Below are 15,984 nucleotides of genomic sequence, written 5' to 3'. Positions count from 1 at the left end.
AGATCTTTTTTGGAACTATAGACACAGAGTAAAGCAATAACTGCCTAAGGTAAAAAATCTCACCTCCAGTGACCCAGAGGGCTGATGAGTAAAAGTCAGTGAACTGATGCAAATTGGGTCATGGTAATTTTTGATTTTTTTAATCATTTAACAATGAAACCACAGATCCATGAAAAAACATGTTTCTTCAGCCAAATCTATCTAAACCTAGACTTACTCTTCAGTCTTTTTTTTCCCTGCACTCCTGTGTTTTTGTGGGTATTTTTTCTGTAGGGATGGGAATGCTGGGTATTTCTGCATTTGTCAGTGGTAATTGCAGCCGGTATAATGTGAAATATTGCTCTTCTTTTCCTGATGATTCTTTCTTGAATATTTCACATGGTCAAAGATACATGGAGAAAAGGAAGTTGGCCTTGCTGTTAATGTAATTATATGAGAAGAAAGGTAATCAGCTGTTTTCATGCACTCTGATAATGAACTACAAGCTGTGAGAAATCTGCTTGCATAATAATAAGAAAGATGCACAATAAACACTGAGTGTGATTAATTACCCGAGTACATTTGTATCCAATTTAGCATCAAAGAGTGACACGATCAGAATATTTGGTCTGTCTGGAGCCTGGAACAGAAGTATGAATGAAAGAAACTCAAGTGCATTCTGGCAAATGCTACACTTAATGCATTTGGTTTATAATATAAAGCCTTGGAGGTAATTAGCAAATGAAGTCCTGATAGCAATATGTGCATGACTGCCATTATTGTTAATGTTGAACATGTGCTTAACACCCTGTGCTCTCTACCAAAACTTTATTGAAGTAGTTGCAAAAAAGATGTCCAAAATGCTGCAGAGCCTGGAGTAAAACAGACTGCTAATATCAACTAACATGTGCAATAAAGAGAGCATACTGATTAGGTGATGTTTTTCTGATTCTTATCTTTGGAGAATAATTACTAATCTTGAAGACTCAGTCAGCAGGCATTGCACTACACAGAGCACAACCTGCTCTGTGATATAACTAAATAAAATACCTTCTTATGAGTCAGATTCCTCTAGCCATAAAGCTGGTGAGAGAACAGGCTTCAGTCATTGCTCAGAGCAGAATATTGATGCATTGGTGTCTCTCTGCTTTACACGCAATCAAAGTCTAAAATTCATCGTCCTTTGATTGTTGCTCAGTGCTGTGGACAGATCTTTAAAAAATCTAGGAATACTATTGAAGAAGGGCAAAAATAAGAAATGACAGAGCTGAGAGTAAAAATTTTGACATCTCAGGGGAAGGTCAAGAAAGTTTTGCAACTATAAATACCATAGGATGAGGCATATTACATACCTGTGTTAATTTGCCTGACTTTAAGAAGGATGTGGGGCTTTTTAAAGACTTCTGATGTCATCTCTTGTTGAAAACTAAATTGTGAATGTCCACTGCTTGGACAGTGACAATTAATCAGTAATTATTCTGCCACCTTAGGAGTGTCCAAGCTGCTTCTCTGTCCTGCCAAGGGCTCACTCCATCAGCCCTCATCCCCACAGTCCAAACTCAGACGAACAGCTCTCTGAACCTCGATGTGGTAACCATGGGAGCAGGCACCTGAGGCAAGTTACGACCACTATTCTGTATCCTTGAAAACAAAACCCTAGAGAAACTATTTATTAGGTTTTACTGAAAATAGCAAGCAGCAGAAAGAAGTTGGGATAAGGGAAGAATTATAACCAGAATGGCTTTCATAATGGAACATTCGATACTTGGGAGCATGGGTAAAAAAAGCCCTGGTGGCTGTTTCAATTTACTTTCCCAGAACTTACTATTTCAGAGTTATTCCTTGTGATCAATACCAGCTGCAGACCCACAGAGTAAATCCAGATGACTGGTGTTCAAAGTCTTGTCAAATGTTTGGGTGGTGATTTTTTCTGGCTGTTCCTCAGCACGCGAGCAGATTCTGCAGGAGCTGCAGCAGGAGAATGATAAATGCAGAGTAGGCTTTACACACTGCTGAATGGGAGAAGGACCAAGGGAAGACACAGACAGGAATTTGGTTGTGCATGGGTGTAATGATCATGTGCCACAAAGATGAAATTAAATTAAGGACTGTTAGAGAAGGAATAAAGATGTGGAATGTATCTCCACAGAACAAAAAGGCAAGGAACTTGCATAAAGTTCACATTCCTGTGAAAATCTACTTGCTACGTCTGTGTAGCAATGTGCAGTAGAGTGAAACAACAGAGAGCAGAATGGTTTGTAAATGCTCTCAGGTCTCACCTCTATGTTTTCAAAAATAGATGCTCTCATGGAATAGGCTGCATGACCACCCCATATGAGGCTACCTGAAAGTTGCCTGAAGTACATAACATGACTCAGTCAAGAAATTTCCAGGTTATAAAGCTGAAGTTTGCTCCAAATGCAAACACTCTAACACAGTTATGGAATCAGCAGTTTCTTTATGCACAACAGGAAGAAGGAGTTCTAAGCAAGACAAAGCTCTAGAAGATCCTTAACAACTGTTCATTGTCATTAAAGGTGACATGCATATAGAAATGTAAATACTTCTGGAAAAGACTCATCTGAAGCACCCCCCACACACAGTGCACACAGACTGAGCTCACAAAGGAAAAAATATTTACTGAAAGCACAAAGGGACTCTAACTCACATGAGTTCAGCACATTTCTTTTAGTTGGGAGATAAATATTTTAATAATGAGGACTCACTCTAAACTTATTCAACACTTCTGTGCTTGTACCTTATTATTCACGGCTTATTAAACTGGTTAAAGTGGTCAACAGGCACTGCAAATGCCTTTAATGTTGCATGTTACATTAGAAATGGCTGAATAAACTTATCTAAGACATTTAGCTGTGTGAAGTGCAAAAATTCATGTAAAATGGTTTTTAATAGTGGTTGATGTGTTATGACTATGACTATGATGTACCATAAATGTTATGCATACTACTTTTGAGGTATTTACACATTGCTATATTCCATCTATGGTACTGATGTGTTTATTAAATTATATAAACAAACATTAAAATAAATGTAACAGTCAAGTGTAAAGTTCCCCCTCAGATCTGCACAGCAGAAACCAGTTTGGATATTCCAGTGCTGTTAAGTTTGCAGGGCTCTCACTGAAAGCAGAAAATCAAAACTACAGTTCAAACAAGGAGTCGAGGGGTTGGGATGTTTATCTGGTTTCTGTTGATGTGGAAATCCAGAATGGCAGATTTGCTTGCTTCCACATTTCTCAGTGAAATCAGATAAGTCAGAACTTGAATTGTTAAGGCCAGTTTTTGATGGATGCAAAATTCCTTGTGCTGGGGCAGGCATTCAGTAGATCTAAGCCTGTTTATAAATAATATGGGAGCCAAATCAATAGTGAAAATTCTGTGTTTAAGATTAAGTTGTCTAACAGTTGCCATAATCAACATATAATTTTCAGTTGTTTGTAACTCCCCACACTTATGTTTGCTTCTAAATACATAATATAAGTCACATTATTTTGATTTAATCTCCTACTATGAGAGCTTGTTATTTGACAGCAGATCCTCTTGTACCAGAGGTGCTTTTTACTGACTTTGCAATCATAAATTCCCTAAAGATGAAATCTTTGCAAACCTCAGCGTGTGTCCCCCATTTTGCAGAGAGATGTGCAGAGCTTTGCATGAAGCATGCATGGTCCATACTTACACTGCTCCTACTCAAGGGTGGCAGCCTGTTCATATTTCTAGTGGAAGGTGTCCCTGCCCTTGGCAGGGGTGTGGAACCAGATGATCTCTAAGGCCCCTTCCAACATAAACAATTCTGTGACTTTGTTTGGGTCTCCAGCTGCTGGAGCACTCAAAACTCCTTGCATTTGGGGTATTCTGTCACAGATATCAGGCCTAACAGTGAGCCTTGTGTGTGTCTAAATGCAAATGAAGCAGCACCGGCAGCAGTAGCAGAGTGGCTGAGACTCAGAGACACAACCATGCCAGTGGAAAGAGCGCTGTCAGGCAGTGCCTGCACGCTGGCTGAGCTGCTGGGGGCTCGGGTCTCCCCACAAGTAAGGAATGGCAGTGCCTGCCTCAGACACAGTCTGAGCAAGTGAGACCAGAGGAGAGTCCTGGAAGGTGTTCACGAGAGCCTCCTGGGAGAACAGAGCTCTGCTCTATTGCTGGCAACAGCCTGGTTTAGCTGCTGAGACCACAGGCAAGAGTTGAGACGGGAGTGAAAAGGCAGAGGGCAGATCGTGCTTGTAGGAGGCCCAGGGCTGCACGCCTGGAGCGACACGAGGAAACACATTCGGGGGATGGAGGATGAGCACAAGGTGGAGTACCTACGACGCAAAGACCAGAAGTAATACAGCCTTCCAGTGTTTCCTAAGTGTGTTCCCCAGAAAAACGTACAAATTTGGGGAAATGATTTGGAGGAGAGGTTTGTTTCTCCAGCAATGTACTTCCCCTGGACCCCCACTGATGTAGATGCGGCTGTGTCACGTTGGCTCCCTGCATTCCTTTCAAGGCCTCCTTGAGGCTCCTTGCCCTTAGCAGAAGGTTGTGGGAAGGGAGAAGGCTGTGAAGAACAGCTTTGGCATCTGCCAGGTCCTGCGGAGCCCAAGCCAAGCGCCTGCAGCAGGGTGTGTTCCCCTGCTTTGAGCACAGGTGTGAGCCGCACCATCTCTGCCCAGCTGAGAGCCCCAAAGCACTTTCAAAGAGCTCTGAATTCAAACACCTTTATTGCACACACTAATGCCATCTTCCCTATCTGGTGTGTTTTTAACCCTGGCCGAGATGCCTTTGCCACTTGCTGGCTGGTGCCTGCCCTGCTCCAGGCCCCCCAGCGAGCTCGCTGCAAGGGCCAGGCACGGTGCAGAGTCCTTCCCTGAGCACTTGGCCGGTCTGGGTGTGTCCCGGGCTGTCTTAGCCACCAAGGCACTTTGGGTGGGCTGGGGGCGGCCCCAGGGCCCGTGGCAGGGTGTCCAAGCAGCCCTTTGTGACACGGTGGAGCACAGTGACCGTGGAAACCGACTGCAACAGGGTGTCCAAGGGCCCTTTGTGACACGCGCTGACACAGGTGCTGGCAGCGACGCAGCCACGCCAGAGTGCTTGGTGCTCGCGACGGGACAGGACGCAGAGATGCGGAGCTCTGACAACACCTCACAGAGCCAGCTCGATCGTGCCTGACCGGAGCTTGCCAAGCACTACTCCTGCGGCTGGCCTCGCGGCCAGACTGCGCCACTCCGTGTCTCGGAGCTCTTTTGAGGCATCTGCCATCCCTGCGGCCGGTGCCCTCGTGGCCAGGCCGTGGGACTCACTGACATCAGTTGCTCACGAGGAGTCTCCTGTCATTGCGGCAGGAGCCCTCGAGAGCAGAGCGCAGGACTTGTTGTCCTGCAGCCTTGAAAAGGTTTCCCTGTCGCAGGCCCCTTCAAGTGGCGACTGCGACACTCGCTGCTCAGACCTTCTGAGGGATCCGTCTCGAAGGAGCCCTCAAGGTCACACAGCGAGATGGCAGGCAGAGTATTCAGCCTGTTCAAGACCCTTCGGGGAAAAAAGAAGAAAGGCCCAGCAGCTGCCCCATCAGAGCTGCCTCAAGAGCCGGAGCAGTTGCAACCCCTGCAGGATGGTGAGTGGCAGAGCCTGGGCCACAGGACTGGTGCTCAGAATCACCTTGGCCCCATCCCATCCCATGACATCCCACGCCATCTCATCCCATCCCATCCCATCCCATCCCATCCCATCCCATCCCATCCCATCCCTTCCCATCCCATCCTCTGTGAACATGCCTACGCACAGGGGCCGGGGCTTCTCTCCCAGCGGCCGTGCTCTGTCCCCTGGCCTGCTGGCTGTCCCTGGCCGGGCAGCGCAGGGCTGGGCTGTGTTCTCTGCCCTCTCCTGGGGCCACTCACCTCTGGCTGCACTCGCTCTGTACCAGATGCAGGGAAGGACCGGACACAGGAGCAGGATCCCGCCCGTGGCCGCTTCCGCCGAGCTGTGCAGGTACCTGCGGCCATCCCCACCTGGGCCGGGCCTGCTGTCCCTGCTGGGGCCAGCACTGCGCCGGGAGCGCTCCATGGTGCGTCCCTCCCTGACCGCCCTTCGTTCTGCTGCAGCTGCTGCGGAGCTTCCTGTGCCATCGGCGTAGGAAGACCAGAGCCACAGCGAGCCAGGGCACAGCCCAGCCCGACTGCAGGCCCAGCGAGCTGCAGGCAGAGCCTGCTGCCAGCACAGAGTCCTCTGCATGCGCAGCAGGCTCTGCCATGGCAGCGGCTGAGGGCAGCGCGATGGCTGGCACGACCCGCCCCGAGAGCATGGCCAGCACAGACACCCTCGCATGGAGCAGCTCAGATACGGGCTCCGTGCTCAGCCAGAGTGCCGCTCCTGCTCCCACTCTGGACATTTCCCAGCAAGAGGGAAATGTTTTTTCTCCAGAGCAGGTAGGCACCCTGGGGCCAGGGCTGAAGGCCTCCCAGGATCGTCTGGTGCTAGAGCTATCTGGGCTTCCCTCTGGCTAGCTCAGTACTAGGAGGAAGCCCAGAGCCCTGCAGCAAGGAGAAAAGAGAACAAAAGAGGCTCCTTGCCACAAAGGGGTTTCTTACCTTTCTTCCGGATGGCTTCCAGGGAGAAGGAGGAAATAGAAATGCCCGGCTGTAATCTTTAAACCCCCCGCCAGGGGCGGAGGGAAACCAGATCCCAGCCAGTCAGCTTAGGGCGGAGGGGAAAGGGGAGGGGAAAGGACTGAACCACAAGACAGGCTCTAGGGGAAGTCAGGGAGATACCATTCTCAGTGCTACACAAACCAAGTGAATGCAATGCAGCAGTGTGGCCCCTCAAGCCACGTGCCCTGTGCCCCCCCAGCCTCTGAGGCCAGCTCAGTGCGGTGGGAAGGCAAGAGCTTCTTGGGGGAAGCTGGGGGCCTCGCTGCCGTGCACAGCACTCCAAGTCCTTTTTGTGCCCCCTCCAGGTGCCAGCCATGCTGAGAGACATTCACCAGCGTCTCATGGCTGCGTCACGGTGGATGCCGGGCTGCAAAATGTCCTCGTGACAGTGGCGGAAGAACACCCTTTCCACGTGGTGATGGGTCTCCTGTGCTGTGCCCCATCGTGTGACGGGTACGGGGCCAAAGTGCCTTGGCAGCTCAGGGCTCACCAGCCTCTGGGGCCATCGCCCTGCACGGCCTGTGCAGTGGGGTCAGGCACAGAGCTCCGGGGCCCTCGGGCCCCCCTGTTTGCTGAGCCTGCTGCCATGCTCCCTCCCTGCCCCTCAGGGCTCCGGGGCTCTGTCACCTGGCCCCACTCAGCTGCACGGGGCTGCTACTGATGCACAGCTCTGTTCCCACAGAGCCGCCACCCTGATGTGGAGAACCATCGGCTCGTCGGTACAGGTGGTGCAGGAGGTGCTTGCAGCGCTGCTCTCTGTGATGGAGTCCAGCATCTTCTTCTCCAGAGAGGACAACGAGGCCGTCTTTGCCCTGGCTGTGAGTTTCTGCCACTGGCCTTTGCTCACCCTCCAGGTGCCCTCTCCAGCAGCTCTCCGTGCTCTGCCCAGCGCCTTGCGGCTCCCAGCCTCGGGCGCTGGCTGGAAGCTGGCCTAGGGACAGGCTCAGGGGCAGCAGGCCGGCTGCTCCCCCTGCGTCTCCCCTGGGGCCCTGCCACACGGACACCTGGGCACTGAGCGCTGCCTCGGGCTGCTTTGTCTTTTGCAGGCAACTGTGGTGCTGTGGGTGACTGCCCACGCGCCCGAGTGGTACGTAGCAATGCTCCTCCATTCGGCCCGCCTGTTCGTGGCTCTGCTCTTCCGAATTGTCAGCAGCACAGAGCAGATGCCCCAGGCCCTTGAGAACGTGTGGGCAGCGTGCCGGGAGGAGCACCACCTTCCCAGCAGCCCCAGAAGGTGCCAGTCGCCCTGTCCTTCCCACGCCCTTGTGGCCAGGGCCAGAGCTCCCAGCGTGACCTGGGCTTTGCTTTGCTCTGCACACAGGTTTGCAGTGCAGACAATGAAGGCTCTGCTCTGCCGACTGGGCGGCGACAAAATGCTGGCGGCTCTGGAGGACAGGCACGTCTGGGACACCCTGCTTTGTGCCCACACCCAGCACTACGCAGTGGGGCTGCTGGCCAGGTGAGACCCCCTTCTGCGTGCTGCCAGAATTGGTGCCCTGTGCCCGGAGTGCCCCACACAGTCCCCGTGCTTGCGGGCCAGAGGGCCTTGGCACCGAGGGAGGGCCGAGCTGCCTGGAAAAGGCTGGGAGAGGAGGGGGCCCAGGAGCAGCCGCCTCCCCCAGGGCCCAAATACCCTCGCAGGGTGCTGGGCAAAGACCACACAGCTCTGCGAGTCAGTCCTGGCAGAGGTTTGCCTGCCCGGCTCAGGGCCTTGGTGCCTTTGTCCCCCTGCCAGGGAGATGCGCCATGGCCTGAGCCCCCTGTGCCCCTGCATCGCCACGCACCTGCTGAGCCTGCCCATCTGGGGCCAGCCACGCTGGGACCTGCCGGCCCTGGCGTTCTTGGTGGAGGTGAGCCTGAGGGCCAGCGCTGCCTGGCTGAGCTGCCTCCCAGCTCTCCGGCCTCTGGGAGCCGCAGCCGCCTGGCACGGTGCGCGCCCGCTGCTGCTGCCCGGGCCCGGCCCCGGCCCCAGGCGGTTCCGCGCTGCTGCCGGCCGGGTCCCTGTCACTGCCCTGTGCCTTTCAGGTCCTGGAGTGTCTGGACATGAGCAAACACGGGCACAGCGCCCTGTTGGCCATGTCCAGGCACGTGCCGAGCGACACCAGGGACAGGCTGCAGCTGCGGCTCAGAGGCCTCGTTATGCTCAGCAAGGAGCCCTCGCTGGTGAGAAGGGGGCAGTGGCTGATGCTGCGCTGGCAGCGTGGGGCTGGGCAACGCAGCCCCTTGGGCCTGCGTGGGATTTGGCAGCTGAGGCAGCGCTCCCAGCTCTCCTGCCTGCCGCTTCAGCCGCCTGAGTGCCTCGGGACAGGCCTCTGCCTCTGCCCTGAGGCAGCCGGGTGGGATTTACACAGCAGAGCCTTGTGTTGCACACAGAGCGGAGAAATCCGGCGCCTGTATCAACACCTGGAGGAGCAGCTGGGTGCTGCAGGTGGAGAGATGGACGAGATGACCCTCTCTCCGCTCGCCCATATACCCCAGGAGGAAGAACTAAAGATACTCAGCGCCACCGCCCCGGAGCTGGCTGGGTCACTCCTGCCAGACTTTGAGAATGTAAGGCTCTGTGCCCACGGGCACTGGACGCTGCCCGCAAACTTTCTACCCCGGGAAGTTTTGGGGCTGTGCGGGCCGGCGGGCTGGGACTGGGCGCAGGGAAGGCCCGGCCGAGGGGCAGAGCCCGTGCTGAGCCTTCCCTCCTGGCGCTCTCCGCAGCAGCTGCCGGACAAGAACCAAGCGGCAGAAGAGCCAGCGTCCTTTGGCGACCGCTCCTTGCCATTGAAGACGGGGCCAGCTGAAGAGCAGACCGGAGCAGCAGGAGCTCCAGGCACAGCTCTTGATTGTAACAGCTGAGCCTGTGGCAAGCTCCAGCAGCTCCTGCCATCTCCCTTTCTCCTCTGCCCCCCATACCTGCCCATCCCCAGTTTTGCCTCCCCGCTCACCCCTTCGCTTCGCGTTGCCTTAATAAAGTTTGCTTTGTTCACGTTACCACCATGTCTTTAGGCCCTGAGCCGCGCCAAACCTGAGCCCTGGCACACACAGGGCCCTGCTGCCAGTTCTCTTCTGGCTGTGCTCTTTGCACAGACAGAAAGCAACAGGAGCAGCACAGGCTGCAAAGGTCCCTGTCCTGCAGGTCCCCTTGCACAACAGCGTTAGGTTAAAGGTCGTGCTTCCCCGGGAGCCCCAGTGATGTAGGTGCGGCTGTGTCCCTTTGGCTCCCTGCACTCCTTTCAGGGCCTCCTTGAGGCTCCTTGCCCTTAGCAGAAGGTTGTGGGAAGGGAGAAGGCTGTGAAGAACAGCTTTGGCATCTGCCAGGTCCTGCGGAGCCCAAGCCAAGCGCCTGCAGCAGGGTGTGTTCCCCTGCTTTGAGCACAGGTGTGAGCCGCACCATCTCTGCCCAGCTGAGAGCCCCAAAGCACTTTCAAAGAGCTCTGAATTCAAACACCTTTATTGCACACACTAATGCCATCTTCCCTATCTGGTGTGTTTTCAACCCTGGCCGAGATGCTTTTGCCACTTGCTGGCTGGTGCCTGCCCTGCTCCAGGCCCCCCAGCGAGCTCGCTGCAAGGGCCAGGCACGGTGCAGAGTCCTTCCCTGAGCACTTGGCCGGTCTGGGTGTGTCCCGGGCTGTCTTAGCCACCGAGGCACTTTGGGTGGGCTGGGGGCGGCCCCAGGGCCCGTGGCAGGGTGTCCAAGCAGCCCTTTGTGACACGGTGGAGCACAGTGACCGTGGAACCGAGTGCAACAGGGTGTCCAAGGGCCCTTTGTGACACGGTGGAGCACAGTGACCGTGGAACCGAGTGCAACAGGGTGTCCAAGGGCCCTTTGTGACACGCGCTGACACAGGTGCTGGCAGCGACGCAGCCACGCCAGAGTGCTTGGTGCTCGCGACGGGACAGGACGCAGAGAGCGGAGCTCTGACGACACCTCACAGAGCCAGCTCGATCGTGCCTGACCGGAGCTTTGCCAAGCACTACTCCTGCGGCTGGCCTCGCGGCCAGACTGCGCCACTCCGTGTCTCGGAGCTCTTTTGAGGCATCTGCCATCCCTGCGGCCGGTGCCCTCGTGGCCAGGCCGTGGGACTCACTGACATCAGTTGCTCACGAGGAGTCTCCTGTCATTGCGGCAGGAGCCCTCGAGAGCAGAGCGCAGGACTTGTTGTCCTGCAGCCTTGAAAAGGTTTCCCTGTCGCAGGCCCCTTCAAGTGGCGACTGCGACACTCGCTGCTCAGACCTTTCTGAGGGATCCGTCTCGAAGGAGCCCTCAAGGTCACACAGCGAGATGGCAGGCAGAGTATTCAGCCTGTTCAAGACCCTTCGGGGAAAAAAGAAGAAAGGCCCAGCAGCTGCCCCATCAGAGCTGCCTCAAGAGCCGGAGCAGTTGCAACCCCTGCAGGATGGTGAGTGGCAGAGCCTGGGCCACAGGACTGGTGCTCAGAACCACCTTGGCCCCATCCCATCCCATGCCATCCCACGCCATCTCATCCCATCCCATCCCATCCCATCCCATCCCATCCCATCCCATCCCATCCCATCCCATCCCATCCCATCCCATCCCATCCCATCCCATCCCATCCCATCCCATCCCATCACTTCCCATCCCATCCCATCCCATCCCATCCCATCCCATCCCATCCCATCCCATCCCATCCCATCCCATCCCATCCCATCCCATCCCATCCCATCCCATCCCTTCCCATCCCATCCTCTGTGAACATGCCTACGCACAGGGGCCGGGGCTGCTCTCCCAGCGGCCGTGCTCTGTCCCCTGGCCTGCTGGCTGTCCCTGGCCGGGCAGCGCAGGGCTGGGCTGTGTTCTCTGCCCTCTCCTGGGGCCACTCACCTCTGGCTGCACTCGCTCTGTACCAGATGCAGGGAAGGACCGGACACAGGAGCAGGATCCCGCCCGTGGCCGCTTCCGCCGAGCTGTGCAGGTACCTGCGGCCATCCCCACCTGGGCCGGGCCTGCTGTCCCTGCTGGGGCCAGCACCGCGCCGGGAGCGCTCCATGGTGCGTCCCTCCCTTACCGCCCTTCGTTCTGCTGCAGCTGCTGCGGAGCTTCCTGTGCCATCGGCGTAGGAAGACCAGAGCCACAGCGAGCCAGGGCACAGCCCAGCCCGACTGCAGGCCCAGCGAGCTGCAGGCAGAGCCTGCTGCCAGCACAGAGTCCTCTGCATGCGCAGCAGGCTCTGCCATGGCAGCGGCTGAGGGCAGCGCGATGGCTGGCACGACCCGCCCCGAGAGCATGGCCAGCACAGACACCCTCGCATGGAGCAGCTCAGATACGGGCTCCGTGCTCAGCCAGAGTGCCGCTCCTGCTCCCACTCTGGACATTTCCCAGCAAGAGGGAAATGTTTTTTCTCCAGAGCAGGTAGGCACCCTGGGGCCAGGGCTGAAGGCCTCCCAGGATCGTCTGGTGCTAGAGCTATCTGGGCTTCCCTCTGGCTAGCTCAGTACTAGGAGGAAGCCCAGAGCCCTGCAGCAAGGAGAAAAGAGAACAAAAGAGGCTCCTTGCCACAAAGGGGTTTCTTACCTTTCTTCCGGATGGCTTCCAGGGAGAAGGAGGAAATAGAAATGCCCGGCTGTAATCTTTAAACCCCCCGCCAGGGGCGGAGGGAAACCAGATCCCAGCCAGTCAGCTTAGGGCGGAGGGGAAAGGGGAGGGGAAAGGACTGAACCACAAGACAGGCTCTAGGGGAAGTCAGGGAGATACCATTCTCAGTGCTACACAAACCAAGTGAATGCAATGCAGCAGTGTGGCCCCTCAAGCCACGTGCCCTGTGCCCCCCCAGCCTCTGAGGCCAGCTCAGTGCGGTGGGAAGGCAAGAGCTTCTTGGGGGAAGCTGGGGGCCTCGCTGCCGTGCACAGCACTCCAAGTCCTTTTTGTGCCCCCTCCAGGTGCCAGCCATGCTGAGAGACATTCACCAGCGTCTCATGGGCTGCGTCACGGTGGATGCCGGGCTGCAAAATGTCCTCGTGACAGTGGCGGAAGAACACCCTTTCCACGTGGTGATGGGTCTCCTGTGCTGTGCCCCATCGTGTGACGGGTACGGGGCCAAAGTGCCTTGGCAGCTCAGGGCTCACCAGCCTCTGGGGCCATCGCCCTGCACGGCCTGTGCAGTGGGGTCAGGCACAGAGCTCCGGGGCCCTCGGGCCCCCCTGTTTGCTGAGCCTGCTGCCATGCTCCCTCCCTGCCCCTCAGGGCTCCGGGGCTCTGTCACCTGGCCCCACTCAGCTGCACGGGGCTGCTACTGATGCACTGCTCTGTTCCCACAGAGCCGCCACCCTGATGTGGAGAACCATCGGCTCGTCGGTACAGGTGGTGCAGGAGGTGCTTGCAGCGCTGCTCTCTGTGATGGAGTCCAGCATCTTCTTCTCCAGAGAGGACAACGAGGCCGTCTTTGCCCTGGCTGTGAGTTTCTGCCACTGGCCTTTGCTCACCCTCCAGGTGCCCTCTCCAGCAGCTCTCCGTGCTCTGCCCAGCGCCCTGCGGCTCCCAGCCTCGGGCGCTGGCTGGAAGCTGGCCTAGGGACAGGCTCAGGGGCAGCAGGCCGGCTGCTCCCCCTGCGTCTCCCCTGGGGCCCTGCCACACGGACACCTGGGCACTGAGCGCTGCCTCGGGCTGCTTTGTCTTTTGCAGGCAACTGTGGTGCTGTGGGTGACTGCCCACGCGCCCGAGTGGTACGTAGCAATGCTCCTCCATTCGGCCCGCCTGTTCGTGGCTCTGCTCTTCCGAATTGTCAGCAGCACAGAGCAGATGCCCCAGGCCCTTGAGAACGTGTGGGCAGCGTGCCGGGAGGAGCACCACCTTCCCAGCAGCCCCAGAAGGTGCCAGTCGCCCTGTCCTTCCCACGCCCTTGTGGCCAGGGCCAGAGCTCCCAGCGTGACCTGGGCTTTGCTTTGCTCTGCACACAGGTTTGCAGTGCAGACAATGAAGGCTCTGCTCTGCCGACTGGGCGGCGACAAAATGCTGGCGGCTCTGGAGGACAGGCACGTCTGGGACACCCTGCTTTGTGCCCACACCCAGCACTACGCAGTGGGGCTGCTGGCCAGGTGAGACCCCCTTCTGCGTGCTGCCAGAATTGGTGCCCTGTGCCCGGAGTGCCCCACACAGTCCCCGTGCTTGCGGGCCAGAGGGCCTTGGCACCGAGGGAGGGCCGAGCTGCCTGGAAAAGGCTGGGAGAGGAGGGGGCCCAGGAGCAGCCGCCTCCCCCAGGGCCCAAATACCCTCGCAGGGTGCTGGGCAAAGACCACACAGCTCTGCGAGTCAGTCCTGGCAGAGGTTTGCCTGCCCGGCTCAGGGCCTTGGTGCCTTTGTCCCCCTGCCAGGGAGATGCGCCATGGCCTGAGCCCCCTGTGCCCCTGCATCGCCACGCACCTGCTGAGCCTGCCCATCTGGGGCCAGCCACGCTGGGACCTGCCGGCCCTGGCGTTCTTGGTGGAGGTGAGCCTGAGGGCCAGCGCTGCCTGGCTGAGCTGCCTCCCAGCTCTCCGGCCTCTGGGAGCCGCAGCCGCCTGGCACGGTGCGCGCCCGCTGCTGCTGCCCGGGCCCGGCCCCGGCCCCAGGCGGTTCCGCGCTGCTGCCGGCCGGGTCCCTGTCACTGCCCTGTGCCTTTCAGGTCCTGGAGTGTCTGGACATGAGCAAACACGGGCACAGCGCCCTGTTGGCCATGTCCAGGCACGTGCCGAGCGACACCAGGGACAGGCTGCAGCTGCGGCTCAGAGGCCTCGTTATGCTCAGCAAGGAGCCCTCGCTGGTGAGAAGGGGGCAGTGGCTGATGCTGCGCTGGCAGCGTGGGGCTGGGCAACGCAGCCCCTTGGGCCTGCGTGGGATTTGGCAGCTGAGGCAGCGCTCCCAGCTCTCCTGCCTGCCGCTTCAGCCGCCTGAGTGCCTCGGGACAGGCCTCTGCCTCTGCCCTGAGGCAGCCGGGTGGGATTTACACAGCAGAGCCTTGTGTTGCACACAGAGCGGAGAAATCCGGCGCCTGTATCAACACCTGGAGGAGCAGCTGGGTGCTGCAGGTGGAGAGATGGACGAGATGACCCTCTCTCCGCTCGCCCATATACCCCAGGAGGAAGAACTAAAGATACTCAGCGCCACCGCCCCGGAGCTGGCTGGGTCACTCCTGCCAGACTTTGAGAATGTAAGGCTCTGTGCCCACGGGCACTGGACGCTGCCCGCAAACTTTCTACCCCGGGAAGTTTTGGGGCTGTGCGGGCCGGCGGGCTGGGACTGGGCGCAGGGAAGGCCCGGCCGAGGGGCAGAGCCCGTGCTGAGCCTTCCCTCCTGGCGCTCTCCGCAGCAGCTGCCGGACAAGAACCAAGCGGCAGAAGAGCCAGCGTCCTTTGGCGACCGCTCCTTGCCATTGAAGACGGGGCCAGCTGAAGAGCAGACCGGAGCAGCAGGAGCTCCAGGCACAGCTCTTGATTGTAACAGCTGAGCCTGTGGCAAGCTCCAGCAGCTCCTGCCATCTCCCTTTCTCCTCTGCCCCCCATACCTGCCCATCCCCAGTTTTGCCTCCCCGCTCACCCCTTCGCTTCGCGTTGCCTTAATAAAGTTTGCTTTGTTCACGTTACCACCATGTCTTTAGGCCCTGAGCCGCGCCAAACCTGAGCCCTGGCACACACAGGGCCCTGCTGCCGTTCTCTTCTGGCTGTGCTCTTTGCACAGACAGAAAGCAACAGGAGCAGCACAGGCTGCAAAGGTCCCTGTCCTGCAGGTCCCCTTGCACAACAGCGTTAGGTTAAAGGTCGTGCTTCCCCGGGAGCCCCAGTGATGTAGGTGCGGCTGTGTCCCTTTGGCTCCCTGCACTCCTTTCAGGGCCTCCTTGAGGCTCCTTGCCCTTAGCAGAAGGTTGTGGGAAGGGAGAAGGCTGTGAAGAACAGCTTTGGCATCTGCCAGGTCCTGCGGAGCCCAAGCCAAGCGCCTGCAGCAGGGTGTGTTCCCCTGCTTTGAGCACAGGTGTGAGCCGCACCATCTCTGCCCAGCTGAGAGCCCCAAAGCACTTTCAAAGAGCTCTGAATTCAAACACCTTTATTGCACACACTAATGCCATCTTCCCTATCTGGTGTGTTTTTCAACCCTGGCCGAGATGCTTTTGCCACTTGCTGGCTGGTGCCTGCCCTGCTCCAGGCCCCCCAGCGAGCTCGCTGCAAGGGCCAGGCACGGTGCAGAGTCCTTCCCTGAGCACTTGGCCGGTCTGGGTGTGTCCCGGGCTGTCTTAGCCACCGAGGCACTTTGGGTGGGCTGGGGGCGGCCCCAGGGCCCGTGGCAGGGTGTCCAAGCAGCCCTTTGTGACACGGTGGAGCACAGTGACCGTGGAACCGACTGCAACAGGGTGTCCAAGGCCCTTTGTGACACG

At 57.4% G+C, this 15,984-nt stretch overlaps 3 protein-coding genes across 3 annotated transcripts; all 3 read left to right on the top strand.

Annotated features, from left to right (window-relative positions):
- Positions 1–4,760: 4,760 nt before the first annotated feature.
- LOC306804240 (uncharacterized protein) lies at positions 4,761–9,506 on the top strand (the record flags this gene model as incomplete). The annotated part of the gene is made up of 11 exons (XM_079310559.1): positions 4,761–4,872; positions 5,392–5,595; positions 5,905–5,969; positions 6,083–6,406; positions 6,828–6,849; positions 6,934–7,081; positions 7,311–7,446; positions 7,675–7,862; positions 7,950–8,087; positions 8,364–8,478; positions 9,338–9,506. The coding sequence occupies 11 exons, from the start codon at positions 4,761–4,763 to the stop codon at positions 9,473–9,475; spliced, it is 1,590 nt and encodes a 529-aa protein (XP_079166685.1). The 3' UTR covers positions 9,476–9,506.
- Positions 9,507–10,452: 946 nt separating this feature from the next.
- On the top strand, positions 10,453–12,071 carry LOC306804546 (uncharacterized protein; the record flags this gene model as incomplete). Its single annotated transcript, XM_079311284.1, has 4 exons — positions 10,453–10,469; positions 10,855–11,022; positions 11,492–11,556; positions 11,670–12,071. The coding sequence occupies exons 2-4, from the start codon at positions 10,905–10,907 to the stop codon at positions 12,069–12,071; spliced, it is 585 nt and encodes a 194-aa protein (XP_079167410.1). The 5' UTR covers positions 10,453–10,469; positions 10,855–10,904.
- A 311-nt stretch (positions 12,072–12,382) lies between these two features.
- Positions 12,383–15,094, top strand: LOC306804469 (maestro heat-like repeat-containing protein family member 6). Its single transcript, XM_079311068.1, has 6 exons — positions 12,383–12,669; positions 12,899–13,034; positions 13,263–13,450; positions 13,538–13,675; positions 13,952–14,066; positions 14,926–15,094. Exons 1-6 carry the CDS (start codon positions 12,530–12,532, stop codon positions 15,061–15,063), a joined length of 855 nt encoding a protein of 284 aa, XP_079167194.1. The 5' UTR covers positions 12,383–12,529; the 3' UTR covers positions 15,064–15,094.
- Positions 15,095–15,984: the final 890 nt, after the last annotated feature.

The sequence above is a fragment of the Erithacus rubecula genome (assembly GCF_903797595.1).
Source record: "Erithacus rubecula genome assembly, chromosome: 8".
NCBI lineage: Eukaryota > Metazoa > Chordata > Aves > Passeriformes > Muscicapidae > Erithacus > Erithacus rubecula.
This window is presented reverse-complemented; position numbering and strand designations above follow the sequence as displayed.

Bases quoted from the DNA above. Each gene is read 5' to 3' on its own strand.
- LOC306804469 (XM_079311068.1), top strand. From the start codon at position 12,530: ATGCTGAGAGACATTCACCAGCGTCTCATGGGCTGCGTCACGGTGGAT. The intron at 13,451-13,537 runs GTGCCAGTCGCC...CTCTGCACACAG, and splicing joins CTTCCCAGCAGCCCCAGAAG to GTTTGCAGTGCAGACAATGA. The intron at 14,067-14,925 runs GTGAGCCTGAGG...CGCTCTCCGCAG, and splicing joins CCCTGGCGTTCTTGGTGGAG to CAGCTGCCGGACAAGAACCA.